Here is a 21,848-nt window from a genome sequence, read left to right as displayed (position 1 = left end):
CGGTACCGTGAGTACGCAGCTGCGGCTTCCAAACATTTGATCGCTTGCCCGTACGTGCGTGCCGCTATGTGCATGTCACGTACGTAACTTTGGGGAAATATATGTGCTGTATGAACTTTGCGGAAGTGAACGGTACTTTGGGCTGTGGGATTGAGTGTGTTGTGCAGGTGTTTGATTTGTATTGGTGGGTTGTATGGACGGGAGGGGGGAGGAGGGAGGTGTTTGTTATGCGGGATTAATTTGTGGCATATTAAATATAAGCCTGGTTGTGTTGTGCCTAATAGAGTATACCTGTATATATGTCTTGTGTTTATTTACTGTTTTAGTCATTCCCAGCTGAATATCAGGTCCCACCCGCCTCTCACAGCATCTTCCCTATCTGAATCGCTTCCACTGCCCTCTAATCCTTCACTCTCACTTTCCTCATCCACAAATCTTTCATCCTCGCTCAAATTAATGGGGAAATCGTTGCTTTCTCGGTCCGAATCGCTCTCGCTGCTTGTGGCCATGATTGTAAACAATGTGCAGATGTGAGGAGCTCCACAACCGGTGACGTCACGCTACTTCCGGTACAGGCAAGGCTTTTTTATCAGCGACCAAAAGTTGCGAACTTCATCGTCGATGCTAAATCCTTTCAGCAAAAATATGGCAATATCGCAAAATGATCAAGTATGACACATAGAATGGATCTGCTATCCCCGTTTGAATAAGAAAATCTCATTTCAGGAGGCCTTTAAGGTGCAGTGTGTGTGAGTAAAATGTACCTGACAGATTGAGGGCCGCTAGTTTGGCAGGTGGCATGTGAGCCCAGAAGCGTTCCGTTCCAAGGTACAAGAATCCGCTGCAGTTGCACAGTATCTTCTCCATCTCACTCAAACTTATAAACATGGGGTGGGAAGGTAGGATTAGGCTTCTACATTGCCACATGTTGCATTTAATTTCATTGCTGCTTGAAGGTCACACCTGGGAGTTTGTTTGATGCCCACAAAGCCTGCTAACAGAGGGTTAAAATGTTGGCCCTGAGTTTCCCACTTCATCTTCATCTTCTCACCAAGTGTGGTCCCTTCTGTACAAAAATTGGACACCAATTATAATGTACAGGAAGCCTACAGGTGTAAAAGTGAGTTGAATTTGTAACAATGTCAGTACAAGTTATGAACAGGAAAACCCTTTCAAATGCTGACAGTTAAGAGGACATGCACTGGAGCAGTGCACTATAAAAAGACTATTGTCTACAACATGCACACCACCCATACATACACCAATGTACATAAGCTGCTGAAGCATTACTGGTGGTACAAATTATCAGTAACAAGCATTTTACTGGCCACAATGCAGACTAGGTTCAACCTTGCCCACCAAGCGCTAATAATTAAAAACTGCACTACTGCAAGAATGTTGTGTAAATCCCCTCCCCCCTCAAAAAATACTTAGTTTTCAAAAAGTCAGATATTTTTTATTCAGTGGGTTTGATAATTTAGCTGTATGAGAATCAAAATGTTTGTCAAAGCTCCCAGTTAGGGATGGGAATTGATAAGATTGTTCCGGTTCCAATTCCATTTTCGGTAACGCTAAACAATTTGGTTCTTTATGGATTCTCTTATCGATTCTTATGTGGAAAAAAAGAGAACAAAAGGAGGGTTAGGATCAATTTTGTTTAGTTTACAGCTAACATGTCCTTACAATGCCAACAGTGAGGTCTTAAAAGGCATACAGCATATCAAAAAACACTTAGAAAAAATACTAATACTAATAAATAAATATTATTTAGTAGAAATTAACAAAATAAAACATATGAGGAAATTACACAACAATGTAAAATTTAGTTACACTTTAAAAACTTTTAACAAACGTCCCTAGAAAATATATTGGTAAAACTAAAACAAATAATTGTGCAAAGGTTTGTTTCGATTTACAAGGTTACTAATATATGACATAAGCTCATAACATGAAGATATTTCAAGCCTTCTTGTTATATAATGTTGACGTTTATTGCTTACAACGTGGGTTTTCATTAAAAAAACAAACTATTGACAAAACTCACTTTGCATGCAATGAGTTTATATCACATATTAGTTTCACAGTTGAAGTTGAATTGCTGATATGAATGGACTTTTACACAATATTCTAATTTTCAAGTTCCACTTGTACTATATAAAGACTGAGTAAAAATGTGATTGGAGGAAAACTATGGCGCTATACTTCTGTCTCAATGTTGAGGTCGCAAAGGCAGATTTTGAGGACAGAAACATGTGTTTTGCAAGCTAAAACATTAAGTTGTGAAAATAAATCAAACTCCAAAAAAAAAGAGCCAATATAAATGTATTGTGTGCACAATAAAAGTGTTTGCTATTATCCATATTAACACTTAATAATTGTTGCTGTCTGCAGTCAGACATATGTGCACTCTCGTGCCTCCTTTCTTCCACTCTTTCCATCTCATCATTCTGCGCATTATTATTTTTTCTACACTCGCTCAGATTTCTGCTCTGTGCTTGCGCAAGTTTAGACACACACTGTTAGGTGTGTTAAAAAGGCAACCAATCAAAAAACTGGACAAATGTATGCTCAGATTGGCTGCTTAGTCTCCAATGAAATTGCTCTAAAAAACTATTTTCAATATTGCGGCGCTGCCTGCATGAAACGAAACGAGCGACTTTAAAATGTAAGTTATGCTTTATTTATTCACTTAAAACATCTAAAGCCAGACATGTAAAGCTGGGGTCACAGTAGTCTTATAAATATGAGTTTAAATACGAGACATCGACTATTAGAATATCGAGCGACCTCTGTGCCCTGCGCACCTTTTTGCCCTAGAGAGACTCATATTCGGCCATTGCAAACAGCTTTGTTTACTTTGTTTCCTTTTTTCAACGTTAAGAAAGTAAACGCCTTACATCTTTTCCTTTGAATTTTTATACCAAGAGCTTGATTCATGTCTTATTATATGTCTTACTAAAGGTGTGACTCTAATTGTTGATCTTTTTGAACTATGTTTACATTTTAAATTATATTAGTTGTTTGTAGACGCTATGTACATTTTATTTCACTGAAAATTTTTAACATTTATATGTTTAAACCACTGTTAATGTGAGCTTGTCTTTAGACAATCAAGGAGGAAATCTCAAGACAATTTACAGGACAACAGAGCAAAAAGAAATTGATATAACAACGAGTAGGTTTGACTGATCATCTGAAAACATTTTTTTTACCAGTATAATAAATAAACAGAGTGCTGAGACTACTGCTGTTGTGGTTAATTGTTTGCCTTAATTGCAACTATTCCAAAATAGGGTAATATATTCCAGGCATGTGATTTGACCACAATGAAAAAGACTGAAAACATTTCCGGGGGTCTGGGGGATGAAGGCCAGCCAGGTCCCCCCACCAGTGCCCTGGTGGGCTGGTGGGGGGACAAGGGGGGCAACGCCCCCCGAAGCTCCTGGTTTTTCACCAATTTAACATGCTAAAATTAACAAAGACAGCACCATTTGAAGAAAATATTTTAGTGTTTAAAGACATGGAAACATCATTAATAGAACATACATAACCCAATTATCCTAATGAATCACTGTATATGGTTCAGTCCCAACAGTATTTAGTCACTAATATTTACATCTTGTGTTCATTTTACATCCACAGGTGTCACATTGATCAGTGTTATTATCTACAGTTTATTTACAGTATTACCACATTACTTCAGTTCACTTCACACATTAGCTTTCTCTGAGAGCCCAGCCCTAACATGAGCTTTCCTTGCAAATTTATTTAACAAAATACCAAATGTAAACATTTCATTCTTTTCGCCAAAATAGGATATACATATATGACAATAATTAAACGTGTTTAGTATTGTTTACTCATATTTGAATATAGGAAATAATAATAATGTGAGGACACTGACATATTGCAAGTGTGAAAATATTTACCTTCAAGATTGTTACACCACTGACAATAGTTTCAAGAGACTACATAAGAACTTAATATTACAAAATAGTATTATATGCAAATTTATTTCAAATAAATTGTTAACTGGATTCAATAATGCGACTCTTTGAATTTCTGTAATTTCATAATATATTTTCACGTGGCTTTTTATTTTTAGAAAAACCCATTTATATTTCACAAAGCAATAATTGGTTAATATTTAAAACAAACATGCGTATTTCGCAAGCAAATATTTTTTAGCTTACCTCATTATTAACAACCCTGAACAACTGAAGTGGGTTGTTTGGGTGGATCTTTCCTCTCGATGTAAACAAAGGATGAAGTCCGTAAGGTTTGCTCACTTTCGGTTGACATCCAACAGTACCAGCTAGTGAAAAGTTTGTTTTCCTTGCTTCAAGTTGTTTCATATGTTTTTGGCGTTTCGCATGTACTTCCAAAGCCTTGAAACCTCGTGATCCATAGTCAATATTATTGACACCACAAAACCTTTCCGGGACGATCGGTTTTCCGAATAAAATCACCAAACAAAGTCGTAACTTCCTTCTTCCCAACAGTATCAGTGATTTCCCTTTCCATCCAGTCCCATCGAAACTTATTTTTGACATGTTTATCAATTTATTTTACTCGTAAAGCGTCCTTTCTCTCGAGAACTGACATCGTTTACATATGGAAAATGGCGGTATGATGACGTTATTAACGTCATCATTCATAACAGATGTCCTGATTGGTCACAAGGAACATATCGACCAATCAACTACGGTGTAATATAAACTACGTCTCGAATCTTGATTTAGGGTCGGAAAAAAAAACCAAAACAACCGGAGATCATTTTTTTCCCCCCGAGATTAAAAAAGACGGAATTCCGACTTTAGACGGAAAAATCACATGCCTGATATTCAGTTATTAAAAATGAAATTCTAATGAAGATTTACAAGAACAGTTAAAAGTATGAACCTTTACAACAGGATTTTAAGAAATAAAGTAAAAAAATTATATATATATATATATATATATATATATATATATATATATATATATATATATATATATATATATATATATATATATATTTTTTTTTTTTTTTTTTCATTTATTTATTTTTTTATATATATGTATTTTTATCAACCGCTATATGCCTACTCAGTGGCCTAGTGGTTAGAGTGTATGCCCTGAGATCGGTAGGTTGTGAGTTCAAACCTCGGCCTAGTCATACCCCTCTCTGCTTGGCACTCAGCATCAATGGTTGGAATTGGGGGTTAAATCACCAAAATGATTACCGGTCGCAGCCACTGCTGCTGCTCACTGCTCCCCTTACCTCCCATGGGGTGAGGTGAGGGATGCGTCAAATGCAGAGGACAAATTTCACCACACCTAGTGTGTGCGTGTGACAATCATTGGTATTTTAACTTTTAACTTAACTTTTATTGTAGAGCCATATTTAGAATGATTTAAAAATATTAGAGTGGTCTTTTGCAGAAGACATTTATATTACCTATTATTTTAAAACATCAATTTTCTACCGTTTGTCCCTCTCGGGTCGCGGGTATGGCTGGAGCCTATCCCAGCTGCACTCGGTCGGAAGGCAGGATACTCCCTGGACAAGACAGGAGGTGAAGCCACCGACAGCAACACACACACACAGGATAAATATAAAACAACTCTTTTGCTTCATAATTTACTATTTTGTTAGGTTTCTTTCTCTTCTTTTCTTCACTTTGTGGACCTGACCGCAAGCCGGAGGATGTGAACATGTGACACAACCAGGAAGTGTTGCGATTTGCGAAGGCTACCCATCCATCCATTTTCTACCGCTTGTCCCTTCCGGGGTGGTGGGGGGCGCTGGAGCCTATCCCAGCTGCATTCGGCCGAAAGGCGGGGTACACTCTGGACAAGTCGCCACCTCATCGCAGGGCCAACACAGATAGACAGACAGACAACATTCACACAATTGGGCCAATTTAGTGTTGCCAATCAACCTATCCTTGCAAAGGCTCGTCCGCCCCAAATAAAATCGCTGCAGCTCAGACTGGAGGACTCTCTCCATGACCCACACTCCCTCGACTGCATGGGCTGGGTCCTTGAAAAGATTCAGCCCCCGAATTGGGACACAACAATTGACTCCATCAGGTGCAAACTAATGCTTCCGGGATAACATAACAAGCGATCTCATTAGAGACCAAGCATGTCCTCAAAATCCCCCGCGCCGCCATGCCGTTGTCTGACATTACTATGCAGGTTGCGTAATGACGTCATTCCCAACCACCAGAATTGTTAAGGGAATTGTTTGAAAAAAATGGCAAGCGATTTCAAGGAACTGATTCACAGGGAACCGCGGTTCCCATCTCTACTCCCAGTATAATGCAAACTACTGAAAAACATAACCGCTTATACAAATAGTAGCACAAATACCTCTGTCAATCAAAAGTGAGTTTGTCAAAGAACAGTGATGTTTCAATACAACTCTTAATTGGATTGTGCAAGTGATTAAAAAAAAATTTTTACTCGCCCAAGATGCTGGAATTGTTGACAACATCTTTGTCATTAAAGATACTTTTCAAGTTCCGTGTGTCCAATGGAAAAGTTTTAGCAGGTAAAAAATGACTGGTCGGCATCTGCGTGCAAAATATTGAAATTATAAACCTTGAAACAGCAAGAAACAAATTGAATATATGCATTAAGGACTGGGAGACATTTAAAACAAAGATAATTTTGATCAAAACAAGACGTTCAGAGGGTGAAAAATGTGATCTTTATGAAACATTACGCAACAAAATGATAAATACACTTGAAAGAGAGCCTGGAGAAACTTCAATAATTACCAATACCATCAGAGGGTTCAAATAATTTTAATGTCACTATCTACCAGAGCCAGATCAATTTACTTACCACTTTGATGGTTTGGCTTTGATCAGCTTTTCCCTTAGTGCCTTTACCACCTTTGGTTTCCTTTTCCACCACTATAAACAGGAAGCAGAAATTGGCTTATTACGTAACACAACATTGTGACTTTCCAAATATATGCAAAGACATTTATTTCTATGGAGCTCAAACACCTTACTTGAAGTTAAACCTCTCGATAACGTTATTTTACTCCTGCTACTACAGCCAGAATTGATTGGAAAATGTATTGGCTAATTCTCCCAAAATATATTTGTCAACATTTGGTAGTCAGACAAAGTGCACATGTTAATTGTTATCATTTTAGAGCCACACCAGCAACATGTTGATTGTTAATATACTGATGTATGTGAAGGGTTAAATATAATATGTACAAAGTTAATATGCTCAACACACAGTATGAATAAGATTACTTATAAGATACAATAGTTGGCTTTTTGATACTTTATTTTCATTCAAAGGGGCTGTTTGCAACCTTTGCACGAATGCCTAGAGGTCGCTAACTTTTCAAAGTTGTTTAAGCATTATAGCCCACCCTCTTTTGGCTTTTGGCATGATGTAAACTGTACCTTGTACGCAACACACATGCTCACAAATTAGATCTGTGTGTGGTTAGCGATTTAGCATAGTTTAGCTACTAACATTAGCTATCATTGAATGTATAGTCTATTGCACGGGTGTCAAAGTCATGGCGATGGGCCCTGATCTGGCACGCCACATCATTTTATGTGGCCCGCAAAACCCTGGTATTAATGTGCAGCAATAAAGTACTATATGAGAGAAAAAATGTACTGTAGGCTTTTGCATATCTTCTAAACTTTAATATTATCTGATAATGCAACAAGCTATTCCTAGCATTTTTTTAGTTATCAACATAAATATACAAATATCTGCTCCTCACATTGACTTATAATTTCAAAGCAAGTAATCAATTATAAGCAAATACATACAGTAATGCAATTGAGTATAATATGAGGTGATAATATATTGGCTGTTACAAGTTGCCCCTCGAGGGCAACCATAAATGTAATGTGGCCCTCAAAGAAAATAATTTTGACACTACTGGTCTATTATAACAACAACAAATTGCAAAAAGCTTCTGGACAAAAACCTCTTGGACTGTTTTGTGTATGTGCACACACTCCATGCGTGTACTTGTGAACGAGACAGTAAATAGTGACAAGCATGGATGCTGAACAAATTTCTTGGGCTGACAGGCAAGTTTGATTTAACACAATTAGTAATTGTAAAAAATCGAGCCCTTAGAAAACAAATATATATGATCTGGTAAACCATTAATGGTAACATAAGATAGCCGGTGGTTTTTAGGTTTGAAAGGTATAACTTAAAGCAACTTGCAAACAGCTTTTTAAAATAGTCTTACATTCAACTGAACAATATATTTTTTTCCATCCCAACACTTAGACAAGAACTAGCTGCTTGCTGAGAACGGGCTATCGGCCAATCTCGAGTAACCTGACAGGTCCGCATGACAGGCACAGTAGCGACAGGGGTTGGAGGGACAGGTAAACCTTTATGTAGAACGTCAACTGAGAAATGTACACTTAAATACAGAGGACCCTCTCTTTGGAATAAACTGCCACCAGCTCTTCAATGTACAACTACACTTTATTCTTTTAAAAAACAATTGAAGTCCATGGTCTAAATTGAATTATGATATTGTTGTTTGCTGTGTTGTCCATTTTATTGTATTATTATTATTATTATTTTAATTTGCTGCTAAATTGTGACTTTTGGGGCAGGTGTCTTTGCAAAAACTTAGTGTATATTTAACCTGTCCTGTACATAGTTTTGCTTTTTATTGTATATTGTTCTTGTTTCTTTTTCTCTGTGTGTGCAAATGAAATAAATAAATACATCGGTGTCCTGCTTGAAAGAGCCCCTGAGTGTCACTAAAAGTGTGCTTAGCTGTCCCCATTTAGCTTTCCACTACTGTGTGTTGGATCAATGGTTAATGTGTATTTAAAGACATCTAAATGTTTGTAAAAAAAAAATGCAAAGGAATATAAAAAAATTGTGCTGTCAAATAATATATTTTTTGATCAGATTAACCACACTTTTTAAATTTGATTAATCATGATTAATCACAGTGTAGTCCTTGCTTGCATAACTTAAATGAACTTCAAAAGACACCAACATTTAGACACAAATGCATGGACACTAATACTTTATCTAATTTCCAAAATTGTATAATTTATTTATTAGTAGACACATTTGATTTCTCATATTTTTTGGTAAGAACCGGCTAGAAATAATTTTCCCTGTGCTGTCAAATAATATATTTTTTGATCAGATTAACCACACTTTTTAAATTTGATTAATCATGATTAATCACAGTGTAGTCCTTGCTTGCATAACTTAAATTAACTTCAAAAGACACCAACATTTAGACACAAATGCATGGACACTAATACTTTATCTAATTTCCAAAATTGTATAATTTATTTATTTATTAGTAGACACATTTGATTACTCATATTTTTTGGTAAGAACCGGCTAGAAATAATTTTCCCTATTATTTTCGTATATCATTTGTGCTAATTCATCCTGTACATATACGGTAATATGCTAAGCAGAGTGCAGAACATCCCAAACGCCTACAAACGTGGTTTTAAGTTATTCCCGTATCTTCCAGAAACAATAGTAAACTCTTGACATCAGAATTATGGACATGCTTGGTGAAGAAATAAAAACAAAAATCATTATTTAGAGTCATCCATTGTCAGAACTACATACCATTAAAAAGGTAATGTAAAAATCCCAGCTGTTAAAATTAAGTTTCAGAAGATTGATTTTTAACTATAGGATAAATAACGCATCCTTGTAAATAATTTTTGTTCATTTGTTAAAATTGTATACAGTATGCAAATATTGTCAACCTTTAAAATAGTTCACATATTTGCAACATTGAGAGGGAATAGAAAAAAAACTTAAGGACTTTAATGTCCTGTTTATCTTTGCAAATAATTCAAATCGAATGTCCCCAGAGAGTAATAAATGCCATTTAGGTTTCTTTAATCCAATCAATCCAATCCACTTTATTTATATAGCACATTTACACAACAAAAATGGCAGGCTTTGTAACAAGTGAGTTTATAATACCTTTGGGTGGCTCTTCTTTTTGCATGCGGTTATGGAAAAGCTGCAGGGAGAAGTCTCGGGACACTGAGCATAGAAGGTTTCCCTGAAGGACGGACAAAGCCTCCAAAGGCAACTCCATCAACTTACAGTCAGCCAGCAACACCACAAACTCTCCTAGTTGAGGTGTACTTTCTGTAAAGACACACATGGACACACAATGTAATCTGGTGCCCTCAATTAAAAAGGAAAACACTTAAGGTTCCAAATCTATGATAATAAACTTCACAAAAATCTCAACTAGTTAAGATCACTATGGTACCTAATTGTGCTCAGTAGGTACTTTTATTATATAACTGTCTCATTTGGTTTGCTACACTTTTAAGAGAAGAAACACTCAAACACGGTTTTTATGATGTCATGAACAAAAAAACTCTTTCCTCGTAGACATGGTACTATTTGTTGCAGTCCACCGGATGCATATTGTGGAGGTCTTTGTCCCGTGGGTTCACCTGATGCTGACAAATCCTCCCACAGCCTGGATGTCTGGTGTTAAAAATGTCTTCTTTTATTGGCAGCGCAAACACGCTAGGACAGCACACAACTTTTCAGTCGGCAGCGCACACACGCTCGGGCAGCACACAACTTTTCAGTCTCTCTGGCAATGTCCAGCCTGCGCTTCCTCATTCACTCCAACAACTGTGTCTCGGCCAGGTTGCTGCTAATAAGCATGGCAGGTGATTGGATGATCAGACCCAGCTGGGTAGTCCAATCACCTGCCAGCTGTGCTTCGAGGCCGGTCTTTACAAACCCCGCTCCGCGGCAGGCCCGCTCCCCCCCCCCCCCCCCTCCACATACCTCCCAGCCCTCTGCCCGACGCGTCTGCCTGCAAACAGAACAGGAGAGAAAAATCAGGCATGTGCAGGACCGGCGCCTCGCAGAGGGCCTTCTTAACCCTCTCAAATGCCTGCTGGCACTGCTCCGTCCACCGGACCATGTTCTGGAGCACCCTTTCGGGTGAGGTCAGTTAGTGGGCTGGTCAGGTCCGCAAACCCGGGGATGAACCTCCGGTAGTAACCTGCCAGCCCCAAAAACTGCCTCACCTCTTTTTTCGTCTTGGGAGTCGGGCAGGCCGCAATTGCTGCTGTTTTATCTACCTGCGGGCACACCTGCCCTCCTCCCAAGTGGTACCCCAGATACTGTACCTCCCTGCGGCCAACCGCGCACTTCGACGGGTTGGCGGTGAGCCCTGTCTGCCTCAGGGACTCGAGCACCGCCCCCATCCTCTGCATATGTTCAGCCCAGCTGCCACTCTGGATGATGACATGATCCAGGTAGGCGGCAGCATATGCAGCATGGGGACGCAGTACCCGGTCCATGAGTCTCTGAAATGTGGCGGGCGCACCGAACAAGCCGAACGGAAGGGTCACGAACTGGTATAATCCTTCCGGAGTGGAGAACGCCGTTTTTTCCTTGGACTCTGGAGACAAGTGAATCTGCCAGTAGCCCTTGGTCAAATCCAGTATCGTGAAAAAACGAGCAGTGCCCAGCCGATCCAGGAGCTCATCGACCCGGGGCATTGGGTAGGCGTCAAAACGTGACACTTTATTTACCTTGCGGTAATCCACACAGAACCGCACAGACCCATCTTTCTTCCCTACCAGAACTATGGAGCTGCACCAAGCATTGTGTGACTCTTCTATTACTCCCCATTCCAGCATACTTTTTAATTCCTCCCGAACCACTTTGCGCTTGTGTTCGGGCAGTCTGTAGGGCCGAGACCGCACCGTCACACCCGGGCTGGTCTCAATGTGATGATGGATGAGGTTCGTGCGGCCGGGCCGGGGGAAAAGCGCTGCTTCAGCCTGGCAACATCTGCTTTCTGGGATGGTGTAAACTGATTATCACAGAGGAGGGGGGAGGGCTGAGCGGAGCGTGGGACCTACGGCCCGAGCTCCTCCCTCTCCTCGACTGTCGTCACCATGGAAACAGAGTCCGCCTCCCTCCATGCTTTCAGGAGGTTCAGGTGGTAAATTTGGGTGCCTCCGCCCCGGTCCTAACGCCGGACCTCGTAGTCCACATCACCTACTCGTCGTGTGACCACAAAGGGTCCTTGCCATTTGCCGAGTAATTTAGAGCTGGATGTCGGGAGTAATACAAGCACTTTATCTCCTGGTGAAAATTGTCTTAGTTGCGTCCCCTTGTTATACAGGCGCTGCTGACGTTCCTGGGCCCGGAGCAAATTCTCACGTGGCAAGTGACCCAATGCGTGGAGGTTTGCTCTCAGGTCCATAACGTATTGAATTTCATTTTTGCTGGGGCTTGGACCTTCCTCCCAGCTTTCCTTAACTAGGTCCAGAACCCCGCGCGGCTTCCTGCCGAACAAGGCAGAATTGAACGGCTCTCATAGGTTCCATTTTAAGCAGACTTTTGATCAAATGGATTTAATATTTAAAATGCATTTTAAAAAATCCATCCGCCGTCATGTATTTCATAATGATTGTGAACGATAGGCACAATTCCCCAAAAAAGTGCAGTTGCCCTTTAACCTTTATCAGTGTGCCATGTTTTATGTGATGTGGGCGTGCATTTGTATGAGTGTGATTGTGTACACATCTATGTATGGATATGTGTTTGCTGAAGCGTTTGTATGCGTGAGTATAAGTATGTATATGTGCATGTGTATGGATGAATGTATGATTGTGTGTGTATTTAGGTATGTATGTGAATATAAATGTAAAGTGCATCTGAAAATTATTCACAGTATTCACAGGCTATCTTATAGCCTCATTCCAAAATGGAATACATACATTTTTGTCCTCAAAATTCTACGTACAATACCCCATAATGACAATGTGGAAATATATATACATTTTTTTAAGTTGCAAAAAAGTTGCATTGTACGTAGAATTTTGAGGGGGAAAAAAAAGTATTATTTAAAAGCAATCACTGTCCCAGCCACCCAGAAAGCCTCACTCAAAACATGAATAGTGGCACCCGGCAATGGGATAGTAATTTTAAGGGCTTCTTGTTCTTTTACCTGAGGGTAATTTGTTTTCTTTACTTTTGTCTTGGACCCCTTCAAAAATTGGTTCAAATGACTCCTGGGAGCTGTTAGGAAAGAGACAAACAAGGATCAGCATATCTATTCAACCATATTCACAGGACACAAAGTTAAGCATATCAGCACCATCTTATGAACCAATACAAGATCAATCAGTATCGCAGAAATCATCCATAATACAGCCTTAGCTTGCCTTTCTTTGTAAGACAGAGATACTAATTAAAAATACAAAGTAAATAAAAAGTGAGATATTAAATACAATGTTAAATGTACTTTCTGACAGTGCCTGAATATTAAGTATAATATTGCATATATAATTACCAAATATTATATTTCAGTGTTGTCTTTGGTAAATTTTGTGTTTTAATATAGACTTTGATTTGGATATCATTAGATTGGAAAGTTGAACCTAAAGTGGCCATCAAATGTGGGTGATAATACCTCAAACAAGAGAAGTCAAATTGAGCCAGAAGAGGATTCAAATATTCTTCCATTTGCTGAACAATTTCCCTGAAACGAAGCGTCAACACCTTGTCTGCATCAGATTCCTGGTTAGAAAATTAAAGAGAAATAATGTTTCAGGAGATGTAAAGGTTTTATCATAACTTAAATTTATTGAAGCAAAACCATAAACCTTGTGAGATAATAATATTGGGGTAGAAGACAAGCAAATGCATACAGGATCAGAAGCGTGAAACTCTTCCAGGGATTCTTCCACTCTTCCATTATACAAACAGGCCTCCTTCAGGAAAGCATGTCTTGTCTCTTGGTCAAAGGACCGGGTCTGCTCCTGAAGTGCGAGCAGAGCCCTTGGGCAGACAGAAACCTTGGCTACTTTAGAGCACGTCAGGAAACCTGCAACAAATAAATTGACACCCAGTCACACATGCATGCTCATAGATGCACATAGTACAGGATTTGTAATTGGTCCCTGTGAGCGCCTTCAATGCCCGCTCCTATCGATGCTACTGTATTCTACAATCAATCTCTTTTCTTTTTTTCCCATCTCATTGTTTATTCCTCAACTTTCTTTTCCATAATTTGGCCACTATTGTGAAGAAATTATGCAAGAGGCTAGAGACATTTATTTTATTTTCAATGACTGCTATTGTAATACTAGTTCCATAAAAGGTCATGCGAAGAGGTACAACTGTGCTAATTCCACGTGATGAGTTATGCAAGCTGGCCTTTTATGTGAGGTATAATGCAGTGATGTTTAAAGGGAAACAATTGTGCCCTTTTACATCCTCACCCCTTGTCCTCATCATCCATCCATCCATTTTCTACCGCTTGTCCCTTTTTGGGGTTGCGGGGGGTGCTGGAGCCTATCTCAGCTGCATTCGGGCAGAAGGCGGGGTACACCCTGGACAAGTCGCCACCTCATCGCAGGGCCAACACAGATAGACAGACAACATTCAATATATTTCTGTGTTTTTTAAAGAGTATCAATGCTGAGTTACGTATTTTCTGACTTATAAATGCTGTTACAATGTTGGATACTCATGTTAAACATTGTCCGCATCAAATCATAAGGTTTATGTTTTATGGTGTAAGTTTGAACACTGTTTTGGATGCCTCTGTTTGTGGTATTTTGCAGTCTGGCTATGTTGTAACATCACAGCGTGGTGGATGTACTGTACGTATTTGGACATTAATTAAGCCTCTCAGCCAGAGAGGGTGCATCTCTTCTGCTTCAGGTAATGAGGTAACACGAATAAAGATAGGATAAAGTATTATTTTGATCTCATCTTGGCATGGGAATAGTATCACCAACGTGCAACATGCAGTGACATACTGTAAATGCTGCTAAAAGCAGATTTTTTTCAATGCAACTCTTAAAGGCCTACTGAAATTATAAAGTTTTTTATTTAAACGGGGATAGCAGATCCATTCTATGTGTCATACTTGATCATTTCGCGATATTGCCATATTTTTGCTGAAAGGATTTAGTAGAGAACATTGACGATTAAGTTGCAACTTTTGGTCGCTGATAAAAAAAGCCTTGCCTGTACCGGAAGTAGCGTGACGTAACCAGAGGAAGGACTCCTCAAAATTTCCCCATTGTTTTCAATGCAGCTAGAGCGATTCAGACCGAGAAAGCGACGATTACCCCATTAATTTGAGCGAGGATGAAAGATTCGTGGATGAGGAACGTTAGAGTGAAGGACTAGAATGCAGTGCAAGACATATATTTTTTCGCTCTGACCGTAACTTAGGTACAAGCTGGCTCATTGGATTCCACACGCTCTCCTTTTTCTATTGTGGATCACGGATTTGTATTTTAAACCACCTCGGATACTATATCCTCTTGAAAATGAGAGTCGAGAACGCGAAATGGACATTCACAGTGACTTTTATCTCCACGACAATACATCGGCGAAGCTCTTTAGCTACTGAGCTAACGTGATAGCATCGGGCTCAAATGCAGATAGAAACAAAATAAATAAATCCCTGACTGGAAGGATAGACAGAAGATCAACAATACTATTAAACCATGTAAATGTAAATACACGGTTAATAATTCCCAGCCTGGCAAAGCTTAACAATGCTGTTGCTAATGACGCCATTGAAGCTAACTTAGCAACGGGACCTCACAGAGCTATGATAAAAACATTAGCGCTCCACCTACGCCAGCCCTCATCTGCTCATCAACACCCGTGCTCACCTGCGTTCCAGGGATCGACGGAAGGACGAAGAACTTCACCCGATCATCCGTGCGGTTGGCAGCTAGCGTCGGCTAATCAAGTAAGTCCTCCTGGTTGTGTTGCTATAGCCAACCGCTAATACACCGATCCCACCTACAACTTTCTTCTTTGCAGTCTTCATTGTTCATTAAACAAATTGCAAAAGATTCGCCAACACAGATGTCCAGAATACTGTGGAATTTTGAAATGAAAACAGAGCTTTTTTGTATTGTATTCAATGGGGTACCAATACTTCCGTATCAACCGTTGACGTCACGCGCATACGTCATCATATCTAGACGTTTTCAACCGGAAGTGTGGCGGGAGATTTAAAATTGCACTTCATAAATTAACCTGGCTGTATTGGCATGTGTTGCAATGTTAAAATTTCATCATTGATATATAAACTATCAGACTGCGTGGTCGGTAGTAGTCATACTTGCCAACCTTGAGACCTCCAATATCGGGAGGTGGGGGGGTGGGGGTGTGGGGGGCGGGGGGCGTGGTTGGGGGCGTGGTTATTTACCGCTAGAATTCACCAACTCGAGTATTTCATATATATTTCATACATATATATATATATATATATATATATATATATATATATATATATATATATATATATATATATATATATATATATATATATATATATATATATATATATGTATGAAATACTTGACTTTCAGTGAATTCTAGCTATACGGTAAAAGTTAGAGATGCTACCTCAGTAGAAGCATTTAAGTCTCATCTTAAAACTCATTTGTATACTCTAGCCTTTAAATAGACTCCCTTTTTAGACCAGTTGATCTGCCGTTTCTTTTCTTTTCTTTTCTACTCTGCTCCGGGGTGGACCGCTAGCCTGTCCATCAGATGGGGACATCTCTGCGCTGCTGACCCGTCTCCACTCGGGATGGTTCCCGCTGGCCCCACCATGGACTGGACTTTCGCTGATGTGTTGGACTTTCACAATATTATGTCAGACCCTCGACACCGAGGATGTCGTTGTGGCTTGTACAGCCCTTTGAGACACTTGTGATTTAGGGCTATATAAATAAACATTGATTGATTGATTGATTGATATATATATATTTATTTTATTTAAATAAAAGAAATACTTGAATTATCTATCCATTAGATGGCAGTATTGTCCTGTTTAACTTCTCTGTTCATGACTGAGAAATCATTTCGGCCACCGTGTTCAATGGAGAAGTCTGTTCTACATATTTACAGGCAACATACACTTTCCCCTTCGAACTGTCCTGGATGAACTGAAATTCTTGTTTCCATTCGTTTTGGAACTTGCAAGCGTATTTATATTGTGGGAAAGCGGATGTGAGAACAGGCTGTCCCCACTCAGTCTCGGGTCCGCATTGAGCTGGAGGGGGCGTGGCCTCCAGCTCCGGCTGAATACCGGGAGTTTGTCGGGAGAAAATCTCTGCCGGGAGGTTGTCGGGAGAGGCGCTGAATAACGGGATTCTCCCACTAAAAATGGGAGGGTTGGCAAGTATGGTAGTAATGGGTTTCAGTAGGCCTTTAAGTCGATCAGAGAGTGTGCAAGTATACCTGATGTACTGTATATGTGAATTTATATGTTAATGAGATTACATTTTAACAGTTTTTGAAAAACAATAGCTATATAACTTCAAGGTATATATTTAAAACAGTGTACATTTTCAAAAGATAAATATTGATACTTTTGGAGCGGGTTGGGGGTAGTTTCAATCGCAATCTGGGAATGTGTCCGCAAACAAACATCTTGCAGACAGCCTCAAAAACGGGTTATAAATGTGACTATGGTGCAAAACATATGCAAAAATGTACACCCATGCATATCCAATACATATTATCGACACCACAAGGAAGTGTTTTAAATGTAGGATAAAATCATCAAAGGTACCCTTTAAAATACGTAATACATGTATATATGAAAGCTATAGTCTTTTAAATACGGACAAAGTTCTACACAGCTGGATATGTGTGGAACATAATATTCCTAAAAGTATTCATGGGGACACTGCAACAAATATAGTGTGTGCGATTTTTTAACAGCATACAGTATTAGGAGTAGGTGTGCCAGCCAAACAAATAATAACCTTGTGCTGTCTTCACTTTTGTATTTTCTGGAGCTTCAGGCATGTTGTAAAAGGCTCCATAAAGTTCAGACCTGAAACAAAAAACAAACAAATGACTTAAAATGAACATGTAAAGGAGAGATAGGGTGTGTGCGAACAGGTCCAGTCTTATCCATCTCAGTGGCCTAGTGGTTAGAGCGTCCGCCCTGAGATCGGTAGGTTGGAGTTCAAATCCCAGCCGAGTCATACCAAAAACTATAAAAATGAGACCCATAACCTCCCTGCTTGGCACTCAGCAACAAAGGGTTGGAGTTGGGGGTTAAATCACCAAAATGACTCCCGGGCGCGGCGCCACTGCTCCCCAAGGGGATGGGACAAAGGCAGAGGACAAATTTCACCACATCTAATGTGTGTGTGTGACAATTGGTACTTTAATCTTAATCTTTTAAATGGCTCTTTATTTTAGTTCTTCTTCCTCTTTAAGTGAACGATGAAAACTGATTTGCACATGCTTTTTTTAAATGCAAATTACCCATGCTGCCTTCATGTGTCAACACCAGTGTGTCCAATGAGTCTAAAGTGGTCCACGCTGCCTTCAGGTAAATGACTAATGACGTACCCGAGGTTGAGTTTTCCATAGCACGCTTTAGTCAGGCGGACAGCTAATTTATTAGACATTATATAGTGAGCGCCACCCAACTGGACTGAAGACATATATTTTGCCCCTAAATACGAGAGGTCGGAGAAAAAGTAGAGTCAGCCTGACTGAACTGGAGACACGTATTCCACTGTATCAGGCAAGAGAGGATATGACCGACTGAAAAACACACACACACAAAATGTAAATTTTTGTGTTTTTAGAAAAAAACAACTATTGCATTTATTTTCTTAGATACGTGGATACAAATTATTCTTGTGCACGTTGGAGATTCCTGTTCTAGTGTGTCTTAAGGATTTAAGTGGGGTTGAAGTCAGGTCTCTGTATTTGTTAGACAGGTTCTTCCACACCAAACTCATCCAAGCATGCCACTGTTCAGGGTCGGTTCGAGGCAGGCATATACGAAGGGGCAGTCAGATATGTGAAGGGGGCATCATATGTACATGCTCCTCCATCATGCTCCAGCACTTTTTTCTGTGCTAATACAATAGTAACAGTGCCTTCTTCATATCATTTGGTTGTTAGCTACAGTATGGGCCTGATTTACTGAGATTCAAATATCACGCACTAAACAGTACAGGCAATCTATAAAATAGTGTTTACTATTAGTGAGCGTGTTGCGTGTGAGTTACTAAGGCTGTGTGTACTATTGTAAAGCGGTGCAGTCTGTCTTATTTAAATGAGGATTTTGTGTGTACTATACAGGCATCATAACAGAGACATGCTCATTTACTGCACATTCATGTTATCATGCCTGTGGTGTCTTGCTACGTTTTCAAACATGCAGGAGACATCTATTACTTTGTATGGGCATTTTAGAAGCAGTCGTGCAATGCATCTACACTGACACCATTTTTTTTTTTTACCGCTAAAGGTGCATGGGAGAGGCTGCACTTATTGCGCTCAATATGCAAAAATGCATACTTCAGAATGTTTTTTTCATATAAGAAATACTTTAGTGATATATATATATATATATATATATATATATATATATATATATATATATATATATATATATATATATATATATATATATATATATATATGTATATATATATATATATATATATATGTATATGTATATATATATATATATATATATATATATATATATATATATATATATATATATATATATATATATATATATATATATATATATATTATATACTACGTGGAAAAAAAACAAATGTCCTAAAAAAAAATATTAAACGACACCAAAACGCATCAATTGAATTTGTTTTAATCAATCCCGTAAGTCATCTAGCTAGCAGATGTACAATTATGTTGCTGAATAGATAATACTGTATTAATATATATGTTTTTCCTGACCATCCAAAAATGTTGACACACACATATGACGGAGGATTCTCATCTGTCCATTGTGTGTCTGTGCAGCGCAAGCACTGGTCCTGCGGCTGTGTGTGGAACTGTCAGTTTGCACAGTTACTAAATAAAGCACACAATAGTGCTTGTAGAATGGGGATGGGTGTTGATGAATCACATTGCGCTTAATAAATAATTATTAATAATCATGAATTTTCTCCTCCCTGTATTGTGGCCGTTTTGATGATCAGCGTATTTCTTGCATATAAATGAAGACCAAGACTCAGAATGGATTGCACGCCTTATTCTGCTCACTGAAGAGACGGAATCCACCATGCACAAGTTTAGTAGATCAGCTTTGCGTGTGCTATAAGGATTGCACATGTTTTAGTACATAGAAACCTTTAGTAAAACAGGACCTGTGTGTCCAACTGCAACCTGGAGAAGAAGATTGGACTTTGTCAAGCCTCTACCTTTACACGTGTTCAACTTGAGTGTCTCACCTGAAGACTAAGCTCCTGCTGGTAGCTCTTAACCACAATAAGGTGGCAATCTCTCAGGGGGGAAATTTAAAAAATAAAAGTAAAATAAATCAAATAAAGTATCCTTCATCCACTTTTTATCAACCATCAAATAGTTATCTTAATTTGATGGCCTGATTCTTAAACTGAACCTTAAGTAGGACTTCATACACAATAGTCAATATTTACAAAACTAAAAAGTACAGTAGTCTTACGAATAATACAAAAAGGTTCTTCTCAAAGTAGTGTATCATCAAGTCAGTTGAATCATGCATGCCTCACAGTTTCTGAATTATTCACTTATTTACACAGAGAAACTTAACAGCACTGCCTACACTCTAGATATAGTAATGTTTTTTTTCAAGTTGTGTTTTACTGTACCAACTAACCAAGAGTCATCAGTTCCCCTGTTCTTTTAAATTGTATGTATTTCATTTTTTTCTCTGACCAGTAAGCATTTAAAAACTTGCAGCCTACATATTCGTTTTCATCACCGTTTAAACAGGAAGAGCAACTGATGCTCTTTTCGACTGAACAGCTCATTTGGATGGAACAAACAACTACACACAGCTTTAAAGGCCTACTGAAGTTAAATTTTCTTATTTAAACGGGGATAGCAGATCCATTCTATGTGTCATACTTGATAATTTCGCGATATTGCCATATTTTTGCTGACAGGATTTAGTAGAGAACATCGATGATAAAGTTTTGGTCGCTGATAAAAAAGCCTTGCCTGTACCGGAAGTAGCGTGACGTCACAGGTTGAAAGGCTCCTCACATTTTCACATTGTTTACACCAGCAGTGAGAGCGATTCGGACCGAGAAAGCGACGATTACACCATTAATTTGAGCCAGGATGAAAGATTTGTGGATGAGGAACGTGAGAGTGAAGGATTAGAGTGCAGTGCAGGACGTATCTTTTTTCGCTCTGACCGTAACTTAGGTACAAGGGCTCATTGGATTCCACACTCTCTCCTTTTTCTGTTGTGGATCACGGATTTGTATTTTAAACCACCTCGGATACTATATCCTCTTGAAAATGACGGCGAAGCACTTTAGCTACGAAGCTAACGTGATAGATAGTGCTTAAATGCAGATAGAAACAAAAGAAATAAGCCCCTGACTGGAAGGATAGACAGAAGATCAACAATACTACCAAACTCTGGACCTGTAACCACACAGTTAATGCTGTACCGCCTGGCGAAGCCTAGCAATGCTGTTGCTAACGACGCCATTGAAGCTAACTTAGCTACGGGACCTCGACAGAGCTTTGCTAAAAACATTAGCTCTCCACCTACGCCAGCTCTCATCTGCTCATCACGACCCGTGCTCACCTAAGTTCCAGCGATCGAAGGCGCGACGAAGGACTTCACCACGATGATCGGTGCGGTCGGCGGCCCGGAGACGGAGGAAGTCAAGGTGAGGACAGCGGCGCGGCGGCGGGCGTTGTAGCTTTCGACGACACCCCGGCCGCCATCAGAGTCGGCAAGAAACATATATTTCCCCAAAGTTACGTACGTGAAATACACATAGCGCCACGCACGTACGGGCAAGCGATCATATGTTTGGAAG

At 39.3% G+C, this 21,848-nt stretch overlaps 1 protein-coding gene across 10 annotated transcripts in view; it reads right to left on the bottom strand.

The window, feature by feature from the left end:
* The window catches only part of LOC133657441 (cilia- and flagella-associated protein 46), a 105,326-nt gene that overhangs the window by 9,577 nt on the left and 73,901 nt on the right, over positions 1–21,848 (bottom strand). For all 10 annotated transcript variants that reach the window (XM_062058771.1, XM_062058774.1, XM_062058775.1 and 7 more), the window contains 9 exons: positions 17,790–17,860; positions 13,689–13,864; positions 13,451–13,557; positions 12,986–13,056; positions 9,970–10,140; positions 6,835–6,905; positions 6,455–6,560; positions 964–1,066; positions 765–877 (listed from right to left, as the gene is read on the bottom strand). In XM_062058771.1, the coding sequence (XP_061914755.1) occupies positions 765–877; positions 964–1,066; positions 6,455–6,560; positions 6,835–6,905; positions 9,970–10,140; positions 12,986–13,056; positions 13,451–13,557; positions 13,689–13,864; positions 17,790–17,860 (989 nt within the window). The remainder of the gene's footprint in view (positions 1–764; positions 878–963; positions 1,067–6,454; positions 6,561–6,834; positions 6,906–9,969; positions 10,141–12,985; positions 13,057–13,450; positions 13,558–13,688; positions 13,865–17,789; positions 17,861–21,848) is intronic.

This window comes from Entelurus aequoreus, linkage group LG09 (genome assembly GCF_033978785.1).
Source record: "Entelurus aequoreus isolate RoL-2023_Sb linkage group LG09, RoL_Eaeq_v1.1, whole genome shotgun sequence".
NCBI classification, from domain to species: domain Eukaryota; kingdom Metazoa; phylum Chordata; class Actinopteri; order Syngnathiformes; family Syngnathidae; genus Entelurus; species Entelurus aequoreus.
This window is presented reverse-complemented; position numbering and strand designations above follow the sequence as displayed.